The following is a 23176-nucleotide window of genomic DNA, read 5'->3' as shown; positions in this document are numbered from 1 at the left end:
AATTTCTCTCTCTTGATGAATCCAATGGTTGATATTTATTCCTCTCATCTCTCATTTAAAAATGCTCTCACTTGATATGCTATATATATATATGCTATATATATATATATATATATATATATAATATATATATATATATATAATATATATATATATATATATATATAATATATATATATATATATATATATATATATATATATATATATATATATATATATATAAGATAGCTATATTTAAAGGCTTAAGGTTTTTTATTTTTTATATGGCATGTAGCATAATCTTTTCAGTTAAATAGACTTATAAAAAAGTATAGGCCTTTTCTATTTATATAAAAAATTTGGCCTGACCTAGGCCTATGTAGGTTGGTTCGTAGACCTCTATTAGTCGGTCCGGCCTATTCCCACTCCTATTAGGACCTTTAATGCGTTTTAGGGGCGACGATTGGTTCACAGTCGTGACATTTAGTGCATTTTAGGAGGGGGAACAGTTGGTTCACCGTCGTGACTTTGATGGGTTGGTTTAACTTCTTAAGGTGAAACGCATGTGTTAAAATGTGTAGGGGCGACAATTGTTATATCGTCGTGACTTGTATTTTAGGGCGTTTACTGTGACCGTCGTGAACATGATTTTAAGGCGATTTATTCATAACCGTCACAATTTAAGGAATTTTTTTTATAAAAGTAAAGGCGATTGATGTAAATCGTCGTGACAACCGTATCTATATGTGAGTTACAACGGTTATCAAGTAACTGTCGTAATTTTTGTATCGTAAAATCTTAATTTTCTTGTAGGCTAAATATTAAAAATATCATATTTTTTATATGATTTAAATTAATAAAATTTATTTCTCACAAAAATAAATTTCTAAAGTTTACTTGTGGTAAAAAGTAATTAATATGGCTGGTTTTAAAAATTAACTTTCATGTGTATTAATTTCATGTATCCCTTACCTTATTGACTTTAGAGTCTTAATGGTGAAAATAAGTTAGACCAATTAATAGGGTATACGACCTAACTTACGTAGGTTTAGATCTGATCTAATTTTTTTTTAAATAGAAAAGAAATAGATTTTTATAAGTCTATTTAATTAAAAAGATTAAGCCATAAATTATAAAAAAACACATTTTAAATCGATCAGGTTGGTCTATTTAAGTAAACATAAATAACTTTATTATTTAATATTATATTTTATACTTTGAATTAAAATACAAAAAATAAAGTTTAGTTATTTTGAAAAACATATAAAAATAAGTTGAAAAAATTATATAAAAAATGTATAAGTTGTTTTTATAAGTACTTTTAAACAAATAATATCACAAAACTTATATTAATAGGTAAACTCAAATGAGTCAATGAAAATAAATATTTAGTCTCATCAGTCTTTTAGTTTGTTAATCAATTTAACATTAGTTAAATTGTTTATTTACAAATGTTCAAATTGGTGGGTAATTTCCCCATACCAATTGTAAGTTTTATAATTTGACAAAAACCCTTTGTTTTACTTAAGATAGGTTTCAATTGGTGGATAATTTTCCTCCGGGGTTTTGCCCCTCTTTTTGTAATCTTGTTTTGTGAACGTTTGTTCCCTTCAATATAATTTGCTTAAAAAAAACAAATATTCAAATGAAATATATATTTAATTAAATTAATAAATTAATCAAACATTTAAAATGGCTAGACTTAGACCTAAAAATAAAATTATGATAAACTATAATCATACTTAGACTTTAAAATTTTTAAGCAGACAAACTCAAATAATATATTCAAAACCGTGTGGGACATATCTTTCATGTGTAATTTCATATGTCCCTTACCCTTTTGACTTTAGAGTCTTTGGCACAGTTTTTCTTCTTACATATACCCTACTAAAATTAATATTTCAAAACCGTACGGGACATATCTTTGAGTGTTGAAAATTCAAACCTTGATTCATGTGGTAGGAGTTTAATATATTTTGTATAGGACATATCTTTCAGTTGTTGAAAATTCAAACCAATTTATCTATGAGTAGAGATCCACTCCATTTTCTAAAAAAAAATGGAGGGTCTATTATTATAGTTGGTTGATGATTGGAGTAAAAAAGTTAAATTTTGTTTCCCAAGTTAAACACAATGCTAAAAAGGTGCAGACACATTTGACCCACACATATGCTCGTGTTTCAACCAGCAATTTTAAAAAGGAAATAAGTTAGTTTTCAATAAAGTATCTCATATTATAAGTAAATTTTATTTTTTAATTTTATTGAATAAATAATTTATCTAATATACATATAGATTAGATATACTAATTATTTAAAAATTGAAATTTGTTAATAATATGAAATAGAGAAAATATATGAGAATTTCTTTACCCACCTTCCTATGGGGTCACCCCCAGCGAAAACCCCATTTTACCCCTGCTTCAGAAATGCATTTCTGAAGTTTTTTTTTTTTTTTAAATTTCAGACTTCGGAAGTGCATCTCCGAAAACATCAAATGGGGGGTATTTTCGGAGATGCACTTCCGAAAACACTTTTTTTCCGATTTTGGGGAGTTTCGGAAATGAACTTCCAAATTATGCAGAAACTGTGTTTTTTTTTATGTTTTTGGAAACAGTCTCGTATTTTTAATTAAAGGAAGACGGCAAATAAAATAAGCGACATATAAATAGAAAATACTAGGCAAAATACCCTTTTTGGTCCCTTAAGTATACTCCAAGGTCCATTCTGGTCCCTTATCTCTAAAAAGTGTCAAAGTGATCCTTTAATTGTCCAAAAAGGACCACGTTTGTCCTTTCTGTCAGCTCCGTTAGTCAAAGTCAAAGGAAAGGCATGGGTGGCATACATGTGGCATTTACGTTTTTATCTTTATTGCCAGGTGGTTTATTTTAATTGCCAGATGTGTAAATCAGCAATTGACATAAAATAGAAAGGAAAATGAAATAGAAACCTCATTGTCTCTTCGTTGGTTCTTGAAGGAAACCCTAGCGCAGCTGCCATTGACGAAACTCCAATCTCTAGTTGATGCGAACGAGAACGAAGACGACATTCAAGGTGAAAGCAAAGACGAAGACGACATCAGAGGTAAGTTTCTGCATCTCTGTGGCTGGTACTCTATTATGGTTTTAATTCCATGTTTCTGAAGTTTATATCGTGCGCTTCTATTTAGGGTTTCGTTTGAAATGGACGAGTATCTAATCATTACAATCCACCATAGTGGTGAATTTGCGAGTGAGGACTTGAGCGTTTACGTAGGAGGTCAGATTGCTAAACTGAGGGTAGATGCTGATAAGTGGAGTTTTTTTGAGCTGTTAGGTAGTATCAAGGAACTAGGTTATCGAGCCATAGAAAACATATATTATAAGGATCCAACTGGTGGGATGAATATATTGGTAGATGACAGAGGGGCATTAGAGATTGCTGATTTATATAGGGTTCATCTTAGTGTTGAGGTCTTTATTAAGCACGCATTGTCCCAGGCTGTTTTTGTTGATGAAGCTGAAGTTGTGTTAGATGATATTCCACTTAATGAAATGCCACCTAATGAGATAGTAGATGAGGTAGCAGTAGAGATTGAGGAAATATTGAAGGAATTTGATGAGAGGGCCAATGATGTAGCACAGGATGATGTGAGGAGTACTGATGTAACACAAGATGGTGAGAGGGCCAATGATGTAGCACAGGATGATGTGAGGACTAATGATGTAACACAAGATGGTGAGAGGGCCAATGATGTAGCACAGGATGATGTGAGGACTAATGATGTAACACAAGATGATGAGAGGGCCAGAGATGTAGCACAAGATGATGTAAGTGCAGTTGGAGCTGATAATGGACTTGTGGGTGGTGAGGTTGATGATGATTTAAGACTGACTGATGATAGTTCTGATGATAGCAACTTCGAGTATGATAGTGCAATGGAGATAGTATTTGATGATGATTCTGATGAGTATAGTACTGAACTGGAAGAGGAGGATGGAATGAACTGTGATATAGAAGATAATGAACAAATGAAAAGTAGAAAAGGAAAACAAATGTCTGATGAAAACAAAGAAGATAGTAAAGGGAGTGATAATGATAGTGAGGATCTTGGAAGTGATTGTGATAGTGATGATAGCAGTAGGGCTAGGAGAAAGAAGTATCCAATTTTTAAGCTTTTAAAGGATATGTCCAATTACAGATGGGAAGTGGGAACATATTTTACTACAAAGGAAGATTTCAAGGAGGCAATTGTTACTTATGCAGTCCATTCTGGCAGAGATTTAAGGTTCACTAAGAATGACAAGATAAGGGTTAGGGTCAGGTGTAAGGATGGATGTGAATGGGAATCTTACTGTGCTAAGTTGCCTAATGAGGATTCATGGCAACTAAGGAAAGTAGTTGACACCCATAGCTGTAGTAGAGAGTATCATGTAAAGTTACTGAAGACAAAATGGTTGAGCAAGAGGTTACAGAATTCACTTAAAACAAACCCTAGACTGAAGCTGAAGGACATTAAGGAAAAGGTTCAGAAGAAGTGGAATGTTGGGGTCAACAAAACCAAGGCTATAAGGGCTAGGTTTGCAGCCAGAGACATGGTTGATGGGTCATTTCTAGGGGATTATACAAGGGTGTATGACTATGCACATGAGTTACTAAGATCTAACCCAGGTTCAACTGTTAAGGTTTGTGTCCAGCCTGCACAAGAAGGTTCAACTGTTGAGAATTTACATTTCAAGAGGTTGTACATATGCTTGGCAGCTTGTAAGGAGAGCTTCAAGTGGAGCAGACATTTCATAGGACTTGATGGATGTTTTTTGAAAGGCTTATGTGGAGGTCAAATACTTGCAGCTATTGGCAGAGATCCCAATGATCAAATGCTACCAATAGTTGGCAGTTAGAAGGCCAAATGCCCCTTTTATCCCACCTGGTCCAACCACAAGGCTGACTGCTGCAAAAATAGCTATAGGTCCAACAACAAGGAGGACAACACCTACTAAAAGGGCCACACCAAAATGGAAACCATAGTCTCTTTATTTTATGTAGTGTTTTGGATTTTTAGACATCAGTTTGAATATTTTGTAATGTGTCTGAATATTTTGTGTTTTTAGAACCTGGTATGCAGTATTTTGGCCAAGTAATTTTGTGCTTTTGAACATGTGATTTCTGATGGCAAGGTTAATGTTAAAGTTAATGCAATATTTTGGCCTATAATTTTTGCCTTTTTCTGTCTTATGAATATTAGTGGTTTGTGTCCTTTAGCTAAAGTCAATACATACTTAGCAGTGTGTAACAAATCATAACATTACAACACTAAACCATAACATAATTTTTGCCATTGATCACTTTAAAACATTACAACACTAAACCATAACATTACAAATGACCAACACTAAAATTCGATACATGAATAAATATCAAATTCAGTACATACTAATTCATAACCTTACAACATACTAATACATACTTTTCCAAATGACCAACACTAAAATAACACAGAAAAGCCTTTTCCAATTTTTCTCAGAATTCATCATCTTCTTCAACTCTCTTGTCTTTTGTTTTAGTCTGTCATTTGTTGCCTTAAGAGTTACCAACTCCATTTTTGCTGCATCAAGTTCAATTTGAATCTTCTCCATCCTACTATTCTGCATCTTCATATACTGGTCTTTCTCATCCATCACATCATCAAAGAACCATTGAAAATAGCCACACCCTGTTTGGGTTGAACCCTGTGAAATTCAAAATACTAATCATTCGAACCCTGCTAAGGCAATAAATGACATGAACAAACAAGTGAAGTTCATTTTTACCTTGTAATTACGACAGCCCCAGAATTGCTTCCCGAAATTCGTGCTTGTTGAAGCCCTACGAAGCAAAGCTATCTCTCCACACCCACATACGGGTCTCCATCTCAAGTTTGCAGCAAAACCATCATTCTTCGTGTTAGATTCGTATGAACATGGCCCTGCGATTGATGATGATGTCTGCTTCATTGGAAACTCGTGAACCCTAGAATTTGGGGAAGAAAGGAGGCAAACGATGAACCCTAGAATTTGGGGAAGAAATTCTGGGAACGATGAAGAAGAGAACGTTGAAGAACGATGAAGAAGAGAACGTTTATATCATTCCACGTCACCTGCCACGTATACAGACCTAACGTCCGTTTGTGCCATTTGGACAGAAAGGACAAACGTGGTCCTTTTTGGACAATTAAAGGATCACTTTGACACTTTTTAGAGATAAGGGACCAGAATGGACCTTGGGGTATAATTAAGGGACCAAAAAGGGTATTTTGCCAAAATACTAATATGATAAAAATAGTAATATATACAAGCCGATCCAAATCCCAATAATAATAGTGTGCGAAAGATACAATCCGAAAACAAAAAAAATAAACCCGACCACTACTGGGTATGCCTAACCCTCTCTCCCTGGGACCTCCTCTGCCGCCTGTATGCCGCTGTACGGCCCGCATCAGTGACGATCATCTCCATCACGGCGACAGCCTCTGGACCGCCCTGATGAACGACACCTCGATCCAACGCGTCCCGCCCAAGCATCTCTATCCGCTGGCAGATCGGCAGGAGATCAATGGCGTGGTCATCCTCGGCCTGCTGGTTCTCCAGGATCTCCTCGTGTGCTGGCCTAGGAGCGCTGGGAGCGTCGGGTCTCAGCAGAGGATGTGACACCCGGTAGAGCCATGTGACGTACCCTTCCACACTGTGCCAGTCCTGGATGACCCGAATGCGACGATAATCCTCCGGTACCACATGACGCTCCCAATCCTCAAATATGCCAGTGAGCTGCACTCGGGTCACTTTGTCGGGAGCAGCCTCAAAAGGTGACCTGGGTATCATCTGCACATACCCAAACTGTCGCATGCACCGCTCAGGAAGATACCGAACCATGGTGCTGGTCCCGCATGCCAACCAGCCAGAATATAAAGATATGCCGTCAAAGGGGACAATATGAGTGTAGTCACTGAATGGCCTCCAGGTGACGTCATCGTGCATCGTGCGGTCCAGGTACCCACGGTATGGTCCCACCACCTTGTTCCCCCTCTGGAGAACGTATCTGGCGGCCCTGGGCATGGCGTCATCATACTCTGGATCAATGTGGAAGCCGTGGATCCGGGAGAAGTAAGAGATGATCCAAATCTGAAACACAAACACGATAATGTAACGTACCGTAAGTAAATACGAAACATAAATAAATACGAAACATAAGTAAATACGAAACACAAATACGAAACATAAATAAATACGAAACAATTAAAATGAAACGTACCGTAAGTAGTGTGCAGGATCCGGTCAACTGCCTCGTCCTCCAGTTGGAGGCCTCATTCAGCTTCTGGTATATGTATGCCAGAGTAGCTGCCCCCCAGTTCCACTGGTGAACGGTAGTCAGGTCCATGAAGTAACGGAGGTAGGTCACGTCGACGTACCTTGCACTCTTGTCCACAAAGATTGCAGCGCCTACCACATACATGTACCAGCACCGGAGAGTGCAGCCACGGTGATACTCTGTAAATAGGTCGTCACCCGCCGCCTCGGCATCGGCCACCGCCACCAGGTGTTGCTCGAAATAAGAGCTTAGTGTGGTGAACCGGATATGAGGCCTACATGTCGTGATGCACTCAAAGTCTGCAACTTCGGGCTCCATACCCAAATAGAGCTCCATCCACTCACTGGCTTTGATCCTCTGGATCCGGGAGTGGTGCAACACCGCCCCCTTGATCGGCAGGTGGAGAAGACACTGCACATCATGCAAGGTGATCGTCATCTCCCCAACCGGTAAGTGGAAAGAAGATGTCTCCTTGTGCCATCGCTCCACAAAGGCCCCCTGCATGTCGTGGCTGATGGTGGAATACCCCGTCATGCAGAGCCCATTAAGCCCTGAAGCTCTCACCGCGTCGTTAAACCACTCAGCAGTCGGTTTAAACAGACTGAAAACCTTCCGGGCGTGGTTCACCATTTTCAACGGCTCTCTCTCCTGTTACAAAAATAAAAAATAAAAAAATATGTTAAATAGACTGTTAAAAAAATATTGAATAAACGTCTAAATTATAAACGGTTAAATAATGTAGTCAGCCAAATTATAAAAAATACCTCTCCCTCCCAAATACGCTGAGCGACGTGCTCGTGGTAGGTAAGCAGCACGAAAGTGTCACTGGGACCTCCCGGGTAGCCCTCCTCCTGCTCATCCTCCTCCCCGAGTGGAGGGTCAACATCCGGTACCTCCTCCGCCTCGTGGTATGGCACTACCTCCTCCTCCTCCTCCTCCTCCTCTCCCTGGCGGGAAGAAGATACCCGAGCCAGACAACTCCTCGATCCAGATGTAAAGGTTCCCTCGTCCATCTCCACGGGAACTCGCACACGTCGTCCCCGGCCCTGCCCCCGTCCCTGCGTCGATGCCAGCTGCGCCGCCCGCTCGCGTCTAGCCGACGCAGTCTGGGTCTCTCTACCCTGTCTGATGCGTGCTTGGTTGCCTGACATGTTCCTGAAAACAATTGAAATCGATTAATATGCGAGACAACAAAAAAACTAAAAAAAATTGCACTTCTGATACAATTCGGAAATTCATTTCCGAAACTGGGAATGGAGGTGTTTTCGGAAATGAACTTCCGAAACACCCCTGCGAGGAAGCTTTCTGCAACTTCCATGGCAGACCCCAAAAACAAACTTCAAAACTATGTTTAATCATTCTAAACAACCTAAATATCAGTACCAACCTAACCTAATACAATTTTTGCTATTTCTAAACACCCTAATATGAATTTTAATCATAGATCTAAAACTCGAAATGCTTACCGATTGAAGAGATTGGAGGTCTTTTGAATGTAGTATAGCAAGGTTATTGGAGCCTTTGATGTAGCCTTGGAAGTGTTTGTACATAATTTATCTGGGGTTGTGTTTGATGTTGAATTAGGGTTAATGAATGGGGGAGGGAGACTGTTTTGCTTAATCTGCAAAACACGCAATATTTCGGAAATGAACTTCCGAAATGGTGTTTTCAGAAATGCATGTCCGAAATAAGACAAATTTTGAAAGAAAAAAAAAAGGCGCTCTCGGAGATGCATCTCCGAAAACACCTTTTTCTTACATTTCGAAAATGCATTTCCGAAATCAGAGTATATGTGGTTTTTCACCAGAGATGACCTAGAAGGTTGGGAGGTGGGCAAAATTTTTTTCAAATTATATACACAAGAGCATTTATTTTGCAACGCGTTTTCTTTCCTAAACTTTAACATTACTCTGTTAACTTATTATGCAATTATTCAATAATCACAAACATGAAGAAACATAAAGTATTCATTTCTATTGATATTTTGTTGACTAGGTAGACGAATCTAACATTCTTCTATCTCATTTATTGGTAGGTTAGCAAAAATAAAAAAGTTAATATATTTTTAAATAAAAATAAATTTTTAATTTTTAATTTTTTTTAAAAATTGAACATGCGTTAGCAAAAACAAATAATAGGTATTTCTATCCGGGCAACTGTTTGATGCAACTCAAGGGTCAACGAGACAACATTTTACACTTAGAATGCACTTTTGTGAGGGGTACACTTGGGACTCATGTTGAAAGTATATTGAAGTACTTTTAGTTTATCGTTTCCACAGGGATTGGTGCGATATCACCGTCGTTCTATACTTTATATTGTCTTGAGTTAAAGTTACTTTGGGTTTAGTTTGGTAAAAGATCATTCACAAGTTTAGTAGCAAAGATTAAAATTTGGAAAGTTCTAAGTTTAAAGAAAAGTATCAAGACTTGATTTAATCGACCTAAAATTGTATGTCTTCCTACGAACATGCGTATGAATTCGTTATCAATCAATACTTCACGTATCGTTCGTCTATACTGTTCGTTTCCGCAACGTTATAGCAAGATTTACCTTATTGTTCAACCAACGATTTCTCAACCGATTGAACAATACAAATAACATTTATAAGCCGATACAAAGTGATTATCAACCATTAATTCCATGTCTAGACTTAATGTTTGATAGATGATAGAGTTAGATCAAGATTGAAATATTGTATTTCACAAACATTTAAACCATAGAAATTCAAGAGTAAACAAACTAGATCATCTATATTGATTAATAACTTGTTCATACACAATATTCACAAGAAAAACATACAAAAGGTAAGGAAGATTACATCAAAGCCTTGACACCAAAAGAGTTTAGCTATCCATAGACATGGTAGCTTGCACAAGAAAGAAATGATGAAGAATAGCAAGCATCAACGGTGATTTCTCGACGATCAATGCTCCGATTATCCGATTCTAAGTTGCTACAGTGGTATTAGGGTTCCTTGGCTCTCAAAGTAGTGTAACCATTTGCAAAACCAGAACTGATCTATGTATACAAAAATCAGGTTTTGTCAAGCGCGCGTCGCGCGCTCTTGCCTGCGTCGCGCCAACCTCATTAATGATCAAACCGCCCTAAAGCGCGCATCGCACGCTCCTTTGCTCGCGGCGCGTGCAAGCCCCTGGAATTTGACTTTAAAATATCTCTTCAGCGCGCGACGCGCGCTCTTGCTCGCGACGCGCCCTTGAGGCTGACTTTGAAATTTCTTCTTTGCAATTATTTCATCTTTTCAAGCCTTAAGTTCCACCTAAAAGAGAAAACCTATACAAAAATCAACTACAAAAGAGATTAACAGAAAACAAAAGCTTAATTAACTAAACTACTATTATTTACTTCAAAATAAATGGGGATCACAAGAATATGCGATAAATTAGTCGAAAGGTACCAAATACAAGAGCAAATATTAACACAATTTGGCACCTAACAACTCACTTATATAACAACTCACTTATAAAGTGTTCGCACATAATTCTCAATTCTCCCTCTCGAGTGTGAGTATATTATGAGTCTATACCCAATGTTCCCCCTCATGTGAAAGACTCTCTTCAACTACATATATCATTTGGCTCATGATACCACTGTTGGATGCAACTCAAGGTGGTTAATGAGAGAATATTTTACACTTGGGATACACTTTTTTGAGAGACACACTACATAGTCACTCAAAATCTTAAGACTATGTTTGCGAGTTTGGAGGGAAGGGGAGGGGAAGGCTTCTGAAAACGAAATTTTAAAAAAATATAGAAAAATATTTGACATTTTTTTAAAAAATGATTTTGTTTATAATGATAAAAGAGTCATTATCATTATTAAATTTTTAATTTTCAGAATAATATAACAACCTAAATGATATTTGGAATATTTTTGTAAGTCCTCTAAAACCCTCTATTTTAATGGGTTTTTGGTGTTATAAATAAAATCAAACTCTCCAAAGTCCTTCTACCCAAAATCTTTTTATTCTTTTCACTCAATTCTTCATATTTTCCATAGCCCTCCCCTCTCTTTCCCTCCAAACTCGCTAATAAAGTCTAAGGCTATGTTTATGAGTTTGGAGGGGAGGGGAGGGGAAGGCTTCTGAAAACGAATTTTAAAAAAAATTTAAGAAAATATTTGACATTTTTTGAAAAAATATATTATATAGAATGATAAAAGAGTGTATAGTATTACTAAATTTTTAATTTTCGGAATACTATAACAATATAAAATATATTTTAAAAATCTATGTAAACCCTTCAAAACCCTCATTCAATAGAAATTTTGAGTTCTCAAACTTAGGGGGTTTTTGGTGTTATCAATAAAAGCAAACCCTCTAAAACTCTCCCAACCAAAATCATTCAATCCTTTTCACTCCATCCTTCTATTTTTTCAAAACCCTCCCTTCCCTTCCCCTCCAAACTCCCAAACATAGCCTAAGATGATAGGTGTGGATTCTCTCACTTATAAAGTATTCAGTCTTCCCTTTTTCTAATCAACTAGCAGGATACCCGTGCGTTTGCTTTTATTTTCAAAATATGATAAAAAATAAAATTAAAAAAATTAAAATTGTTTTACCGAATACAAGAAAAATAAATCCGAACCCCTACTGGGTATGCCTAACCCTCACTCCTGGGGACCTCCTCTGCCTCCTATATGTCGTCGCATGGGCCGCATCACCGACCATTCTCTCCACCACGACGACTGCCTCTGGAATGCCCAGATCAATGATACCTCGGTCCAACGCGTCCGGCCCAAGCACCTCTATCCGCTGGCAGATCGGTATGAGATCAATGGCATGGTCATCCTCGGCCTACTGGTTCTCCAGGACCTCCTCGTATGCTGGCCTAGGAGCGCCGGGAGCGTCGGCTGTCATCAGAGGATGTGACACCCGATAGAACCATGTGACATACCCCTCCACACTGTGCCAGTCCTGGGTGACCTGCATGCGACGATACTCCTTCGGGACCACATGACACTCCCAATCCGCAAATATGCCAGTGAGCTCCACTCGGGTGACTGTGTCCGGAGCATCCTCAAAAGGTGACCTGGGTATCATCTGCATAAATCCGAACTGCCGCATGCACCGCTCAGGGAGATACCTCACCATGGTGTTGGTCCCGCATGCCAACCAGCCAGAATATAATGAGATGCGGTCAAAGGCGACAACCGCAGTGTAGTCACTGAATGGCCTCCAACTGATGTCATCGTGAGCTGTGCGGTCGAGGTACCCACGTTATCGTCCCACTGCATTGTTCCCCTCTTGAGAACGTATCGGGCGGCCCTGGACATGGCGTCCTCGTACGCAGGATCAACGTGGATGCGGGGGGGGGGGCGGAAGTAGGAGATGATCCAGCCCTGAAACACAAACACGATAATGTATTAAAAATAAATACGAACCATAAATAAATGTGAAACAATTAAAATGAAACGTACCATCAGGATTGTGCAGGATCCGTTCAGCTGCCTGGTCCTCCAGCTGGAGGCCTCATTCAGCTTCTAGTATAGATATACCAGAATAGCTGACCCATAGTTCCACTGGTGAACGCTAGTCAAGTCCATGAAATAACGGAGGTAGGCCACGTCGACGTACCTTGCACTCTTATCCACAAAGAGTGCATCGCCTACCACAAACATGAACCAGCACCGGAGAGCGCAGACACAAGGATACTCCATAAATAGGCCGTTCTCCGCGGCCTCAGATTCGTCCGCCGCCACCAGGTGGTGCTCGAAATAATCGCTCAATGTGGAGAACCGGATATGAGACCCATTTGTCGTCTAGCACTCATAATCAGCCATATCTGGTCCATACCCAAATAGATGCTCATCCAATCGATGGCATCGACCCTCTAGATCCGGGAATGGTCCAGCAGCATCCCCCTAATCGGCAGGTGGAGAAGGCAATGCACATCGTGCAAGGTGATCGTCATCTCCCCAACCGGTAAATGGAAAGAAGAAGTCTCCCTGTGCCACCGCTCCACAAAGGCCCCCTGCATGTCGTGGATGATGGTGGAATACCCGGTCATGCACAACCCACCTAGCCCTGAAGTTGTCACCGCGTCGTTAAACCACTGCCTCTGATTTAAAGAGACCGAAAATCTTCCGGGCGTGGTTCACCTGTTTTAAAGTCTGTCTCTCCTGTTACAACAAAAACAAAAACAAAATTGTTAATTAGACCGTTAAGAAAATGTGGAATAAAAAGCTAAATAAAAAATGGTTAAATAATAAAGTCGAACAAATTATAAGAAATACCTCTCCCGCCCAGACAAGTCGAGCGACGTGCTCGTGGTAGGAAATCAGCACAGACGTTTCAATGGGCCCTCCCGGGTAGCCTTCCTCCTCCTCCTCCTCCCCCCGTGCGGAGGGTTAACATCCGGTTCCTCCTCCTCCTCCTCCTCCCCCCGTGCGGAGGGTTAACATCCGGTTCCTCCTCCTCCGCCTCCTGGTATCTAACTGCCTCCTCCTCCTCCTCTCGTAACTCCTGCTGGCGGGAAGAAGAGACCCGAGCCAGACGACTCCTCGATCTAGATGAGGAAGTACCCTCGTCTATCTGCACATGTACTCGCACACGACCCTGTCCCTGCGTCGACGCCAGTTGCCCCGCCCGCTCGCCTCTAGCCGACGCTGTCTGGGTCTCTCTCCCCTGTCTGATGCGTGTTGGGTTGCCTGCCATATTCCTGAAAACAATTGAAATCAATAAGAATGCAAAACAATTGAAAAAACAAAAAAAAATCAATTCTGGACACACTTCGGAAGTTCATTTCCGAAACTGGTGAGGGAGGTGTTTTCGGAAATGAACTTCCGAAACACCCCTGCGAAGTCAAATTCTGCAACTTCAATGGAAGAACCCCAAATGCAAACTTCTAACATGTTATAATTCTTCTAAACAACCTAAATACTACTACCAACCTACCCCTATATTATTTTTGCAATTTCTAACAACCCTAAAATGCATTTGAATCATGTATCTAAAGATTTAGAAACTTACCAATTGAAGTGATTGAGTAGCTTTTGAATGTAGTAGAGCAAGTAGAATTAGCCTTTGATGTAGACTTGAAACTTGGTTTTGCAAAAAATCTTAAGAGAGGAAGTGTTGATGGTGATTTAGGGTAAATGAATTGGGGGGAGGGCTGTTTTGCTAAATCTACAAAATGCGTAGTATTTCGGAAATGCACTTCCGAAATGCTGTTTTCAGAAATGCATTTCCGAAATAAGACAAATTTTGAAAGAAAAAAAGGCGTTTTCGGAGATGCATCTCCGAAAACAGCATTTTTTTTGCATTTTGGAAATGCATTTCCGAAGTTAGGGGTATTTTGGGTTTTTTGCCAGAGGTGACAAAGAAGACATGGGGTGGATAAAGAAATTTCCATAACTAATTACGATGGGAAGATTTCCTAATATCTTATCGAGAAAAATAAATTAATCATAAACATACAACTTTATGGTACCGAATACCAATCTACTACATCATGAAACACTTTTGAATGAAATCTTTGATGTTGTCTTATCTTTGGTTGAGAAACAAGAGAAATAGCCGTTTTGACTCTTCTAGAATAATTTTCTAGAATATATCACAAGATTTTTTTCCAAAGAATCAACTTATTTATTTCTAGAATTTTCAAACTCTTTCCCTTTTATGGTGCTGTTACCTTAAAAATCTTTTAAGATATTTGAGTGGTGCAGTTAAGGAAAGGATCATATGAACTAAGGGATTTTACTCTACAAATGCAATTTGTAAGAAGTTGAGGTCGACAATGAGCTGAAGGTTGGCGTCGAAGCAAGTACTTGAGTGGGATGAATTTGAAAGTACTAACAGTTACAGAATTATTTTAAAACGAACGCCAAAGACGTGGGGAGCAGTTACATCAAGATGTGTCAAACGTTTAGTAGGTTTTAGGCTGTAGGCAGTTAGGTTGTAGTGATTATAAATAAAGGATCCAACGAAGGATTTTGGGGTGTTCATTTGTACTAAATCACCTATAAAAGTTTACATTCTGAGCGTAAGGAAGCAGAAAGTTTCAAGGGTGCTAATGTACGTGAATCACCACTTTTATTTCAATGCAACTTCCTTTCTTTTCAATTATTCCTTTTGCGTATTTTGTTGTAGTCTCTTTTACTTTCGAACAAGTTTTTTTTACCATTACCTATGTTTTCGACACTAATTCTATCGCAATAATGGAATTCACTAAAGATGCACTCGTTGTGTATCTCTTTTAAATGTTATAACTTTCTGTCGGTCACGAGTCACCCTCAGTTAAGTCACATTAATATCTTTTTATGGAAAACCACACTTGTTCAACGCTTTGGAGAAAATCGTTTCTTACAGAGTCTAATTTTTGGCGAATTGAACAAGTTATACTTAGTTACATTAGCACATGTCTTAGGATCAACTAGTCAATCTTGCAAGTGACCCTTAGTTTTTAGGCTTTGGGAGGACTAGTGGTTGTTTACCATTTTCCATAGTAAACAGGTGCTTTTAAGTATAAATAATCAAAATCAAGGCAAAAATACAACTAACAGCTTTATAGGTAAATTTCGTTTAATCAATGAAAAGTTGAAATGGTAAAACAAATCTATTTTTGGTAAATATGATTTGGAGGTGGAGGAAGGCGTTAGGGATTTGAATAATCATGATGATAGAGAAACATGGGAGGAGGAAGTGCAAGAAATCAAGTCAAAGGCTAGCAAGAGAGTTTGGTTGAATCTTAAGATAAAAGAGAACATGCTTATCCAAAAGTCTCGTTTAAAGTGGTTGAACGATGGAGATTCTAATAGTAAATTCTTTCATAGAACTATGAAGGGGAGGAGGAGAAGGAACCATATTAGCTCTTTAAATTTTAGTAATGGAGTCTTGAATTCGGTTAAGGAGGTTAAGGAAGAGGTGAAATCTCATTTTGAAAATAAATTTAAGGAGGATTGCTTCAATAGACCTTCCTTGGATGGTATTTTTGTTAATTCCTTGAGTTCGAAGGATAGCTTATCTCTTGAGGTTCCTTTCTCGGAGGTGGAGATAAAAGATGTGGTGTGGAGTTGCGATGGGTCGAAAAGTACGGGGCCGGATGGTATTTCCCTCCTCTTTTTAAAGAATTGTTGGTTCTTTCTAAAAGACGATGTTTTCTCGTGTTTCAACGCCTTTTTTTTCCAGAGCGGTTTGTCGAAATCTATAACATCTTCATTTCTTACTCTTATTCTGAAGTATTATAATCTGTCGGGTATTGATGAGTATCGTCCAATTTATTTAGTGGGATGCATGTATAAGATTATTTCTAAATTATTGGCTAGTAATATTAAGAAGGTCCTTTTTTCGATAACCTCTAATTGTCAAGGCGCCTTCGTTCCGGGTAGACAAATGCTTGATGGAGTTCTTGTTGCCAATGAATTGGTGGATTATTCTATTAAGGAAGGGAAAAAGTGTCTTCTTTTTAAAGTGGATTTCGAAAAAGCTTATGATAAAGTGAGTTTGAATTTCCTTAGATATATGATGAGGAGGATGGGGTTCCGGATAAGGTGGATGAAGTGGATGGAGTCTTTGGTTTTTACAAGCAATATGTCGGTTCTTGTTAATGCTAGTCCTACCAAGGAATTTTTCGTGGAAAGGGGTTTACGTCAAGGTGATCCTATTTCTCCTTTTCTTTTTGTCATTGTGGCGGTAGGGTTAAAGGTTTTAGTAGGGAAGGCGGTTGAAAATGGAGGTTTCGTGGGGTGCAACGTTAATGGAAAATGTTTTATTGATATCCTTCAATTCACGGACGACACCTTATTTGTAGGAGATGGGAGTTAGAATCATCTTTGGGCGATAAAGATTGTTTTGAGAGGCTTTGAATTGGTGTCGAGGTGAGGTATTAATCATCACAAGAGTAAGCTCATTGGTATCAAACATTAATCCGCATTTTTTGGGAGTGGCAACTTCTTTTCATTCTTGTAGGACGGATGATAAAGTGTTCAAATTTCTTGGTATCTTTATTGGTTCTAATCCTAAAAGAATCTCATCTTGGAGGCCTCTTTTGGAAAACATTATGAGGAGATTGAACTCTTGGAAAGGGAGATGGCTTAATTTTGGAAGGAGGATTACTCTTTTAAAATTGGTGTTGAGTAGTTTAACAATTTTCACTCTATCCTTTTACAAAGCCCTTAAGAAAATTATTATGGAGATTAATAAGATGCAAAACAATTTTTTTTTTTTTTGTGTGGGGTGGGGGGGGTCGGAAGGGATCAAGAAAGTTCATTGGGTTAGTTGGAAAGATGATTGCAATCCGGTTGAGAAGGGTGGTCTCGGTATTAGAAGATTAGAAGAATTCAACAATGCGCTTCTTTTGAAGTGGAATTGGAGAATTTAGGAGCCTCGAATTCTTTGTGGTTTCGGATGTTGAAGGCTAGATATGTAGATGGTTACTCTATTTCTTTTTGGCATGCTCGATGGTTGGATGAGGGAATTATAAAGGATATTTTTCCGGATCTCTTTGCTTTGTCTCTCTTGCAAGATGCTTCAATTAGAGGTATGGGATGCTCAAATATAGTTATTTTAAAGACCGTGTGCTATTCATATCTCCTTTGATTTCAAAGAAAGCTTAAGGATTTGGTGGTCCTATTGTTTTTTTAATCAAGTCAGACGAGGTAAGGCAGGTGTTGTTTGGATGACTATTGTTTGGAGTCTTTAGTTGTGTATGAATGGTATTATTTTTAACAACTTTTCTTGAGGGTGTAAAGTGCTTGTTTGGAGGTCGTCGTATATCGAAAAAATTACTCAACCTAATTGTAACTTTTATGAGTTTAGCAATAACTCATTATATTACTTAAGTTAGGTAGCAATCCGTGAGAATTATTTCTCTTTTTGTCTTTTAGTTCTTTTGTATCCGAGATCCTATATTTTTTCTATATTAATTCATATTGCTTATTAAAAATAAAAATAAATTTATCACAACAAGAGAAACGAAAAACCAATACATACTTATGAATGAAAGTTTTGATGCTGCCTTATCTTTACTTTAGAAATAGACGTTTTGATTCTTCTAGTATGTGCTTCAACAAAAGACCTGTTCAGTGCATTATTTCAACACATTGTTATTGGAAATTATCTGGCATAGTTTTCTACAATATATCACAAAGATTCACATAGAATCAACTTATTTATTTGAAGGATTAAACTATCACTCTGTACTCCCATAGTCACTACCTAAAATATATTTTAAAAAATACAAAAGAATTTCATACACCTAAATAAGAATGAAACTTAAATCATAATGGTTGGAAAGTAATATTAAGAAAGAAAAAAAATATAAATATGGAATATATATGTGGGAAGTGGTGAAAGATTAATACCGATTGAACATGAACAAGAAGATTTATCGTTTAACTCCTCCAAATTTTCTGTCTGAGGAATAATTAGTTTGTGCTGGTCATCTTCATTTTCAGCTCCGATTTCTTGGTGTTGTGACTCATTAATATCAAATTTCGAATTTTGTTGACAATCATCAAAAACTTTAATATCATCAGATAATAGCTGAGCGTTGGATTGTATTTCAACAATTTCAACTCCACTAATTCTACCATCCTCCAACACAAAACTATGTTTCAAGTCATAAACAGGAATGACCCCACAGCCCTTGATCCACTCTTTTCTCAGACCTTGAAGTTCTTCACTACTGAATTTAAATGAAAAGTTAAAATCATGACCTCCACTTTCACTCCCAACCTTCACCCAATCGGAATCATAACAGATTATGTAGTCTAACAATACATGATCTGAAATTAATCCTTTTGTACAACACCGCGTCCTTTGGTCAATTTCTTTGGTGTGTTGATAAATAGTACAAATAATTTCACCAGAGAAAACGAGACCCGCTTCTTCAGAGAGAATTATGCAAATGAAAAAACCACACAAACCATATTTTGGAATAGGAGGAATAACTATGGAAGCCTTTGCTGTATGAAAATAAAACTCCCTAGGAACTTCACCACCTGGAAAGTAAAAGAACTCCCAATGATAAGTTGGCAGATTCCTGTTACTCAGTGACATATTCTCAAGTATTGATCGTTGAACGGGGTTAGTGTCCAAATGAATGCAATTCCTGGCTTTCAAGTTTTGCAAGCTAACTGGAAGTTTTGGTAGGGATTTAAGTTTCCTGCATTCATTTAATTCAAGAGTTTGCAAGGAGGCTGGAAGCTTTGGTATAGACTTAAGTTTTGAACATTCATTTAAAATAAGAATTTCCAACATTGAATTATTTTGGATGTTGTGAGGGAGAATTTCTAAGTTGCAGCAATTCCTCAAATATAGTTTTTTTAAAGACGGCGTGCCATCAAGGATGAACCAAAGACTCGATGTATTGATTTGTGTACACTCTGTAAGGTGCAGTCCTGTAAGTTTCTTATTGCACCACATCAATGAAGAATATCCGTGTACAACAGCGCCCCATAAAGACAACTCAATTTCCTCAGATGTCACCGAACATTCCGTAAGATATGAAGAAAAAGAGAGATCAAGTAATTGGAGAGATTTTAAATGAATGTTATTTTTCAGGCTTCCAATTTTTTTGCAGCCATCTAAATGTAGTTCTATAAGCTTGGGGATACTGAAAATGGATGCATGGAGTTGACAGAGACTCTCACAACGAGAAAGGGATACTATTTGAAGATTTGGGGCTCTTGATAAATCTGGAATCTCAATCAGGTCTTCGGAGTAATTAAGATCAAGAATCATTAAATTGTCAAGCCTCTACATGAGAAAAAAAAACCATCACATTATTGAGAAATCATTAAAATAAATTCCTGATCACACATAAGTCTTATCTAAAACTGATTAAAAAATTAATTAAGAATATATTTTAACAGAGCTAACAATAACACATTAATTAAATTGTACCTGAATTCCATTCCAAAGCTTTTTAAGCTTGCTATGCTGCATTTTAAGCTGTACAAGCCATTCTGCACAGAAGGTTGATGGCAAAGACTCTAGTGGGAATAAAATCCAACAAAGATGCCTCAATTTATCAGACAACCACTCAAGACCTTCAAGGAGATGCAGTCTATTTTCTCTATCTATAGACTCAATATGAAGATGTCTTAAGTTGGTCATGCTTTTAAAAGAATCAGAGCTCAAGTACAAATCCTCAAGTTGATCAATATTAAATTCTATAACTTCAACAACTTCAGTTCCCTAAAAAACAAATTTAGAGTAATGATTAGTAAGGGCTGACTTACATATTAATCTCATTTATATTTCATCCATTTTCATGTACAAGTAAATGAATCTCCCACTTACCTTCTTGTACTTCAATACATCATACACATCCTTTTGATCCCACAATCGACTTCTTCTTCCGGGGTCTTTGACAGATTCTGTCATGACAATCTCTTTTCCCATTTCTTTTAATAAAGCATGCATTGTGATAAAGTGCTTGGAATCAAAATATATGAGCGCTTTATCTAAAAGGACTTCTAATCCACTCTCTGCATAAAACTTGCAAGCATTACATACTGCTGTTAAGTAATCTTTTTGAGTAAGAGAGTTATAATAAACCGGTGGTCTGGAGATGCATGCAATGTCTAGAAATATGTCTTGTTGAGTACGATCTAAGTCATCATAACTCAATTTTAACACATCATAGATTTTTCTATTGGGAATCTTTTTGAGTTTCTCCAATTCACTTTCCCACTCTTTTTTACTTTTTTTTGTACGAAAATTTGCACCTAAAACTTTCAAAGCTAAGGGATTGCCTCTGCAATAAAGAATTGCCTTTTTTGATAGATTATCATATCCATCCTTAGGACATTTTTCTCCAAAAGCATTCTTGCAGAATAGTTGAACAGATTCATCTGCATTCATTTCCTCAAACTTATATATGTCACACTTGTCAAATTGGCTACATATCTGCATATCTTTAGTTGTGATAACGACTCTACTTCCCTCTCCCAAGTATTTATTGACTATGTTAATATTTTCTGCTTGTTCTAAGGTTGCCACATCATCCAACACAATGAGACTCCTTTCATGTGCAAGTTTGTTTTTGAAAATTGGGGTTTCTACATAAGGTGTATTGAGAGGAAGCTCCAACAATGTAGAAAAAAGTTTATTACGGACGTAGGTGAGTCCATGTTTGGTTGATTCTTCCCTTATATTTTCAATGAAGCAAGTACGTTCAAATTGAGAATGCAGTCTACCATATAAATGTTTGGCTAGAGTGGTCTTTCCCATGCCTCCCATTCCCCATAATACAAGAGATCTAACTTCATTTGACCCAATTTTCAGTAAAGATTCCATCTTTTCATACTTTGTATCAATGCCAACAAGTTCCTTGTTAACTTCAAATGGGTATCTCCGATACAATTTATTCAAAACATCTTCTACAACGGCGTTAACGAAATTTGAGTCCATCCTACCAATATGAATGGGAGTTGAAAAAGGTCAACATTTTTATAATGATAATTATTATATAAAATTTATCCTCAACAAAATTGAGCAAGAAACAATGGAAAAATAGATTTAGAATAAATTAGGTGAAAAGTTAATTTTATTTACCCGTAATTTTGAGAGTTCCAGCCCGATAAATTGGCTGCTTCAGTGAGTGCATCTTTCCATTTCTGCAACTTGTCTTTGTTGTGTCTCAAATCTAGCTCATGTTTTTCAAAAGCTTGCTTATAAATCCCGGTTTGATTCCTCACATGAGATGGTTCTAAATCATAGAAAACAGGTACGACAATCTGTCTCCGATCTCTCTTACATTCTAGAATCTTAACGAGTTCATCCAAACACCATTTTGAAGATGCATAGTCTTTTGAAAATATGACTATAGATGCATCTGACCGCTCAATGGCTTTGTTGAGTGTTGATGAGATCTCATCTCCTTTTTCAAGCTCAATGTCAATAAATGTTAGAACTTTTTTGTTAAGAGCTTCGTAAAGATGGCTCGTGAAGGTTTTGCGAGTATCCTCACCACGAAAACTAATAAAAACATTAAATTTCTTCAAAGATGTTACCATAGAAGATGAAGAAGAAGAAGAACCTACATATTGTTGCACAGCCATTAAATGAGATGTGAGAACATTATCTATGTTGTATCACTATAGAAGTGTTTATATAATATAGCAGATCATTAGTTAATTAAAATAGCAAGTGGTAAGTTCTAGGAAGTTTCGTTGCCTTCGTGATATTTATTTCGACACGGTAAGTTATGATGTGAAGTTAGTAATAAGTTGCTTTCTTTGTCCCAAAGAAAAAGTAATGAGTTGTTTTTTGACGCATGCCTGTCTTCTCTTTCTCCAACTGCAAAACAAGAATTTCTTTTCCTTTCAAACACCACTAGTCGGGTACATGGCATCTAAGAAAATAAGTTGGTCTAGAAAGTACGTAATTGCCCATGCTTTTAATTTGTGCTGCTACGTGGGGTATTCTACTACCAACTTCATTTCTTTTCCAACTCTTCTAACACTTCCAATCTTGCAATGCATCCTCCTATTTCTTTGAAAATGCTACTTTTTCATTCCCTACAAAAGCTATGTTTAGACTTCCCTAACTCTCTTCTTCTACCTCAAAACATGTTGTAACCTAATAATAACACCTACAATCTGGTTTCCTCAAACTCAACCTCTCTTTCCTCAAACTCAACCTCTCTTTCTTCTACCTTAGTCTTAATCACAATAAATCACCTTTAATTAAATATTTTTAGTCACAAATTAAACTTTTAAAAAATTAATTTTTTTATTTTAATTAAAACCATTAACCATTTTCAATATGATTTTGAAAATGATTTTTTTGAATTTTTAATATATTAATGGATTTCTTAAAACTATTATAAATTTCACATATTTGCGATTTCAATTGATTAATTAATTTTTATAAATAAGAAAATTGATTTGTCAATTACTCTG

General features: G+C 37.3%; 2 protein-coding genes and 1 long non-coding RNA gene across 5 annotated transcripts; all 3 read right to left on the bottom strand.

Moving 5' to 3' along the window:
* Positions 1–5415: 5415 nt before the first annotated feature.
* LOC131628898 (uncharacterized) lies at positions 5416–5952 on the bottom strand. Its single transcript, XM_058899705.1, has 2 exons — positions 5770–5952; positions 5416–5688 (listed from the first exon to the last, which is right to left on the bottom strand). Exons 1-2 carry the CDS (start codon positions 5950–5952, stop codon positions 5416–5418), a joined length of 456 nt encoding a protein of 151 aa, XP_058755688.1.
* Positions 5953–11749: 5797 nt separating this feature from the next.
* On the bottom strand, positions 11750–13706 carry LOC131628916 (uncharacterized). Its single transcript, XR_009291916.1, has 3 exons — positions 13562–13706; positions 12746–13447; positions 11750–12667 (listed from the first exon to the last, which is right to left on the bottom strand). It is a non-coding gene; the product is annotated as an uncharacterized LOC131628916 (long non-coding RNA).
* A 41-nt stretch (positions 13707–13747) lies between these two features.
* Positions 13748–22392, bottom strand: LOC131628914 (disease resistance protein RUN1-like). 3 transcript variants are annotated; one of them, XM_058899724.1, is made up of 6 exons: positions 21828–22392; positions 20571–21684; positions 20172–20465; positions 18629–20024; positions 18258–18342; positions 13748–13986 (listed from the first exon to the last, which is right to left on the bottom strand). In XM_058899724.1, exons 1-5 carry the CDS (start codon positions 22331–22333, stop codon positions 18290–18292), a joined length of 3363 nt encoding a protein of 1120 aa, XP_058755707.1. In that variant the 5' UTR covers positions 22334–22392; the 3' UTR covers positions 13748–13986; positions 18258–18289. The 3 variants fall into 3 exon arrangements, with proteins under 3 accessions (XP_058755707.1, XP_058755706.1, XP_058755705.1); XM_058899723.1 differs by lacking the exon at positions 13748–13986 and having other exon boundaries at positions 16038–18342; XM_058899722.1 differs by lacking the exons at positions 13748–13986; positions 18258–18342 and having other exon boundaries at positions 18531–20024.
* Positions 22393–23176: the final 784 nt, after the last annotated feature.

Source organism: Vicia villosa, unplaced genomic scaffold, assembly GCF_029867415.1.
Source record: "Vicia villosa cultivar HV-30 ecotype Madison, WI unplaced genomic scaffold, Vvil1.0 ctg.000493F_1_1, whole genome shotgun sequence".
Taxonomy (NCBI): domain Eukaryota; kingdom Viridiplantae; phylum Streptophyta; class Magnoliopsida; order Fabales; family Fabaceae; genus Vicia; species Vicia villosa.
The sequence above is the reverse complement of the archived record's forward strand: the minus strand, read 5'-3'. Positions and strand labels throughout refer to the sequence as shown.

Excerpts from the sequence above, each read along its gene's own strand:
- LOC131628914 (XM_058899722.1), bottom strand. The coding sequence starts at position 22,333 with ATGGCTGTGCAACAATATGTAGGTTCTTCTTCTTCTTCATCTTCTATG. Across the intron at positions 21,685-21,827 it reads TGGAACTCTCAAAATTACGG|GATGGACTCAAATTTCGTTA; the intron begins GTAAATAAAATT and ends TCATATTGGTAG. Across the intron at positions 20,025-20,171 it reads AGCTTTGGAATGGAATTCAG|AGGCTTGACAATTTAATGAT; the intron begins GTACAATTTAAT and ends TTTCTCATGTAG.
- LOC131628898 (XM_058899705.1), bottom strand. The coding sequence starts at position 5,952 with ATGAAGCAGACATCATCATCAATCGCAGGGCCATGTTCATACGAATCT. Across the intron at positions 5,689-5,769 it reads GGGGCTGTCGTAATTACAAG|GGTTCAACCCAAACAGGGTG; the intron begins GTAAAAATGAAC and ends TGAATTTCACAG.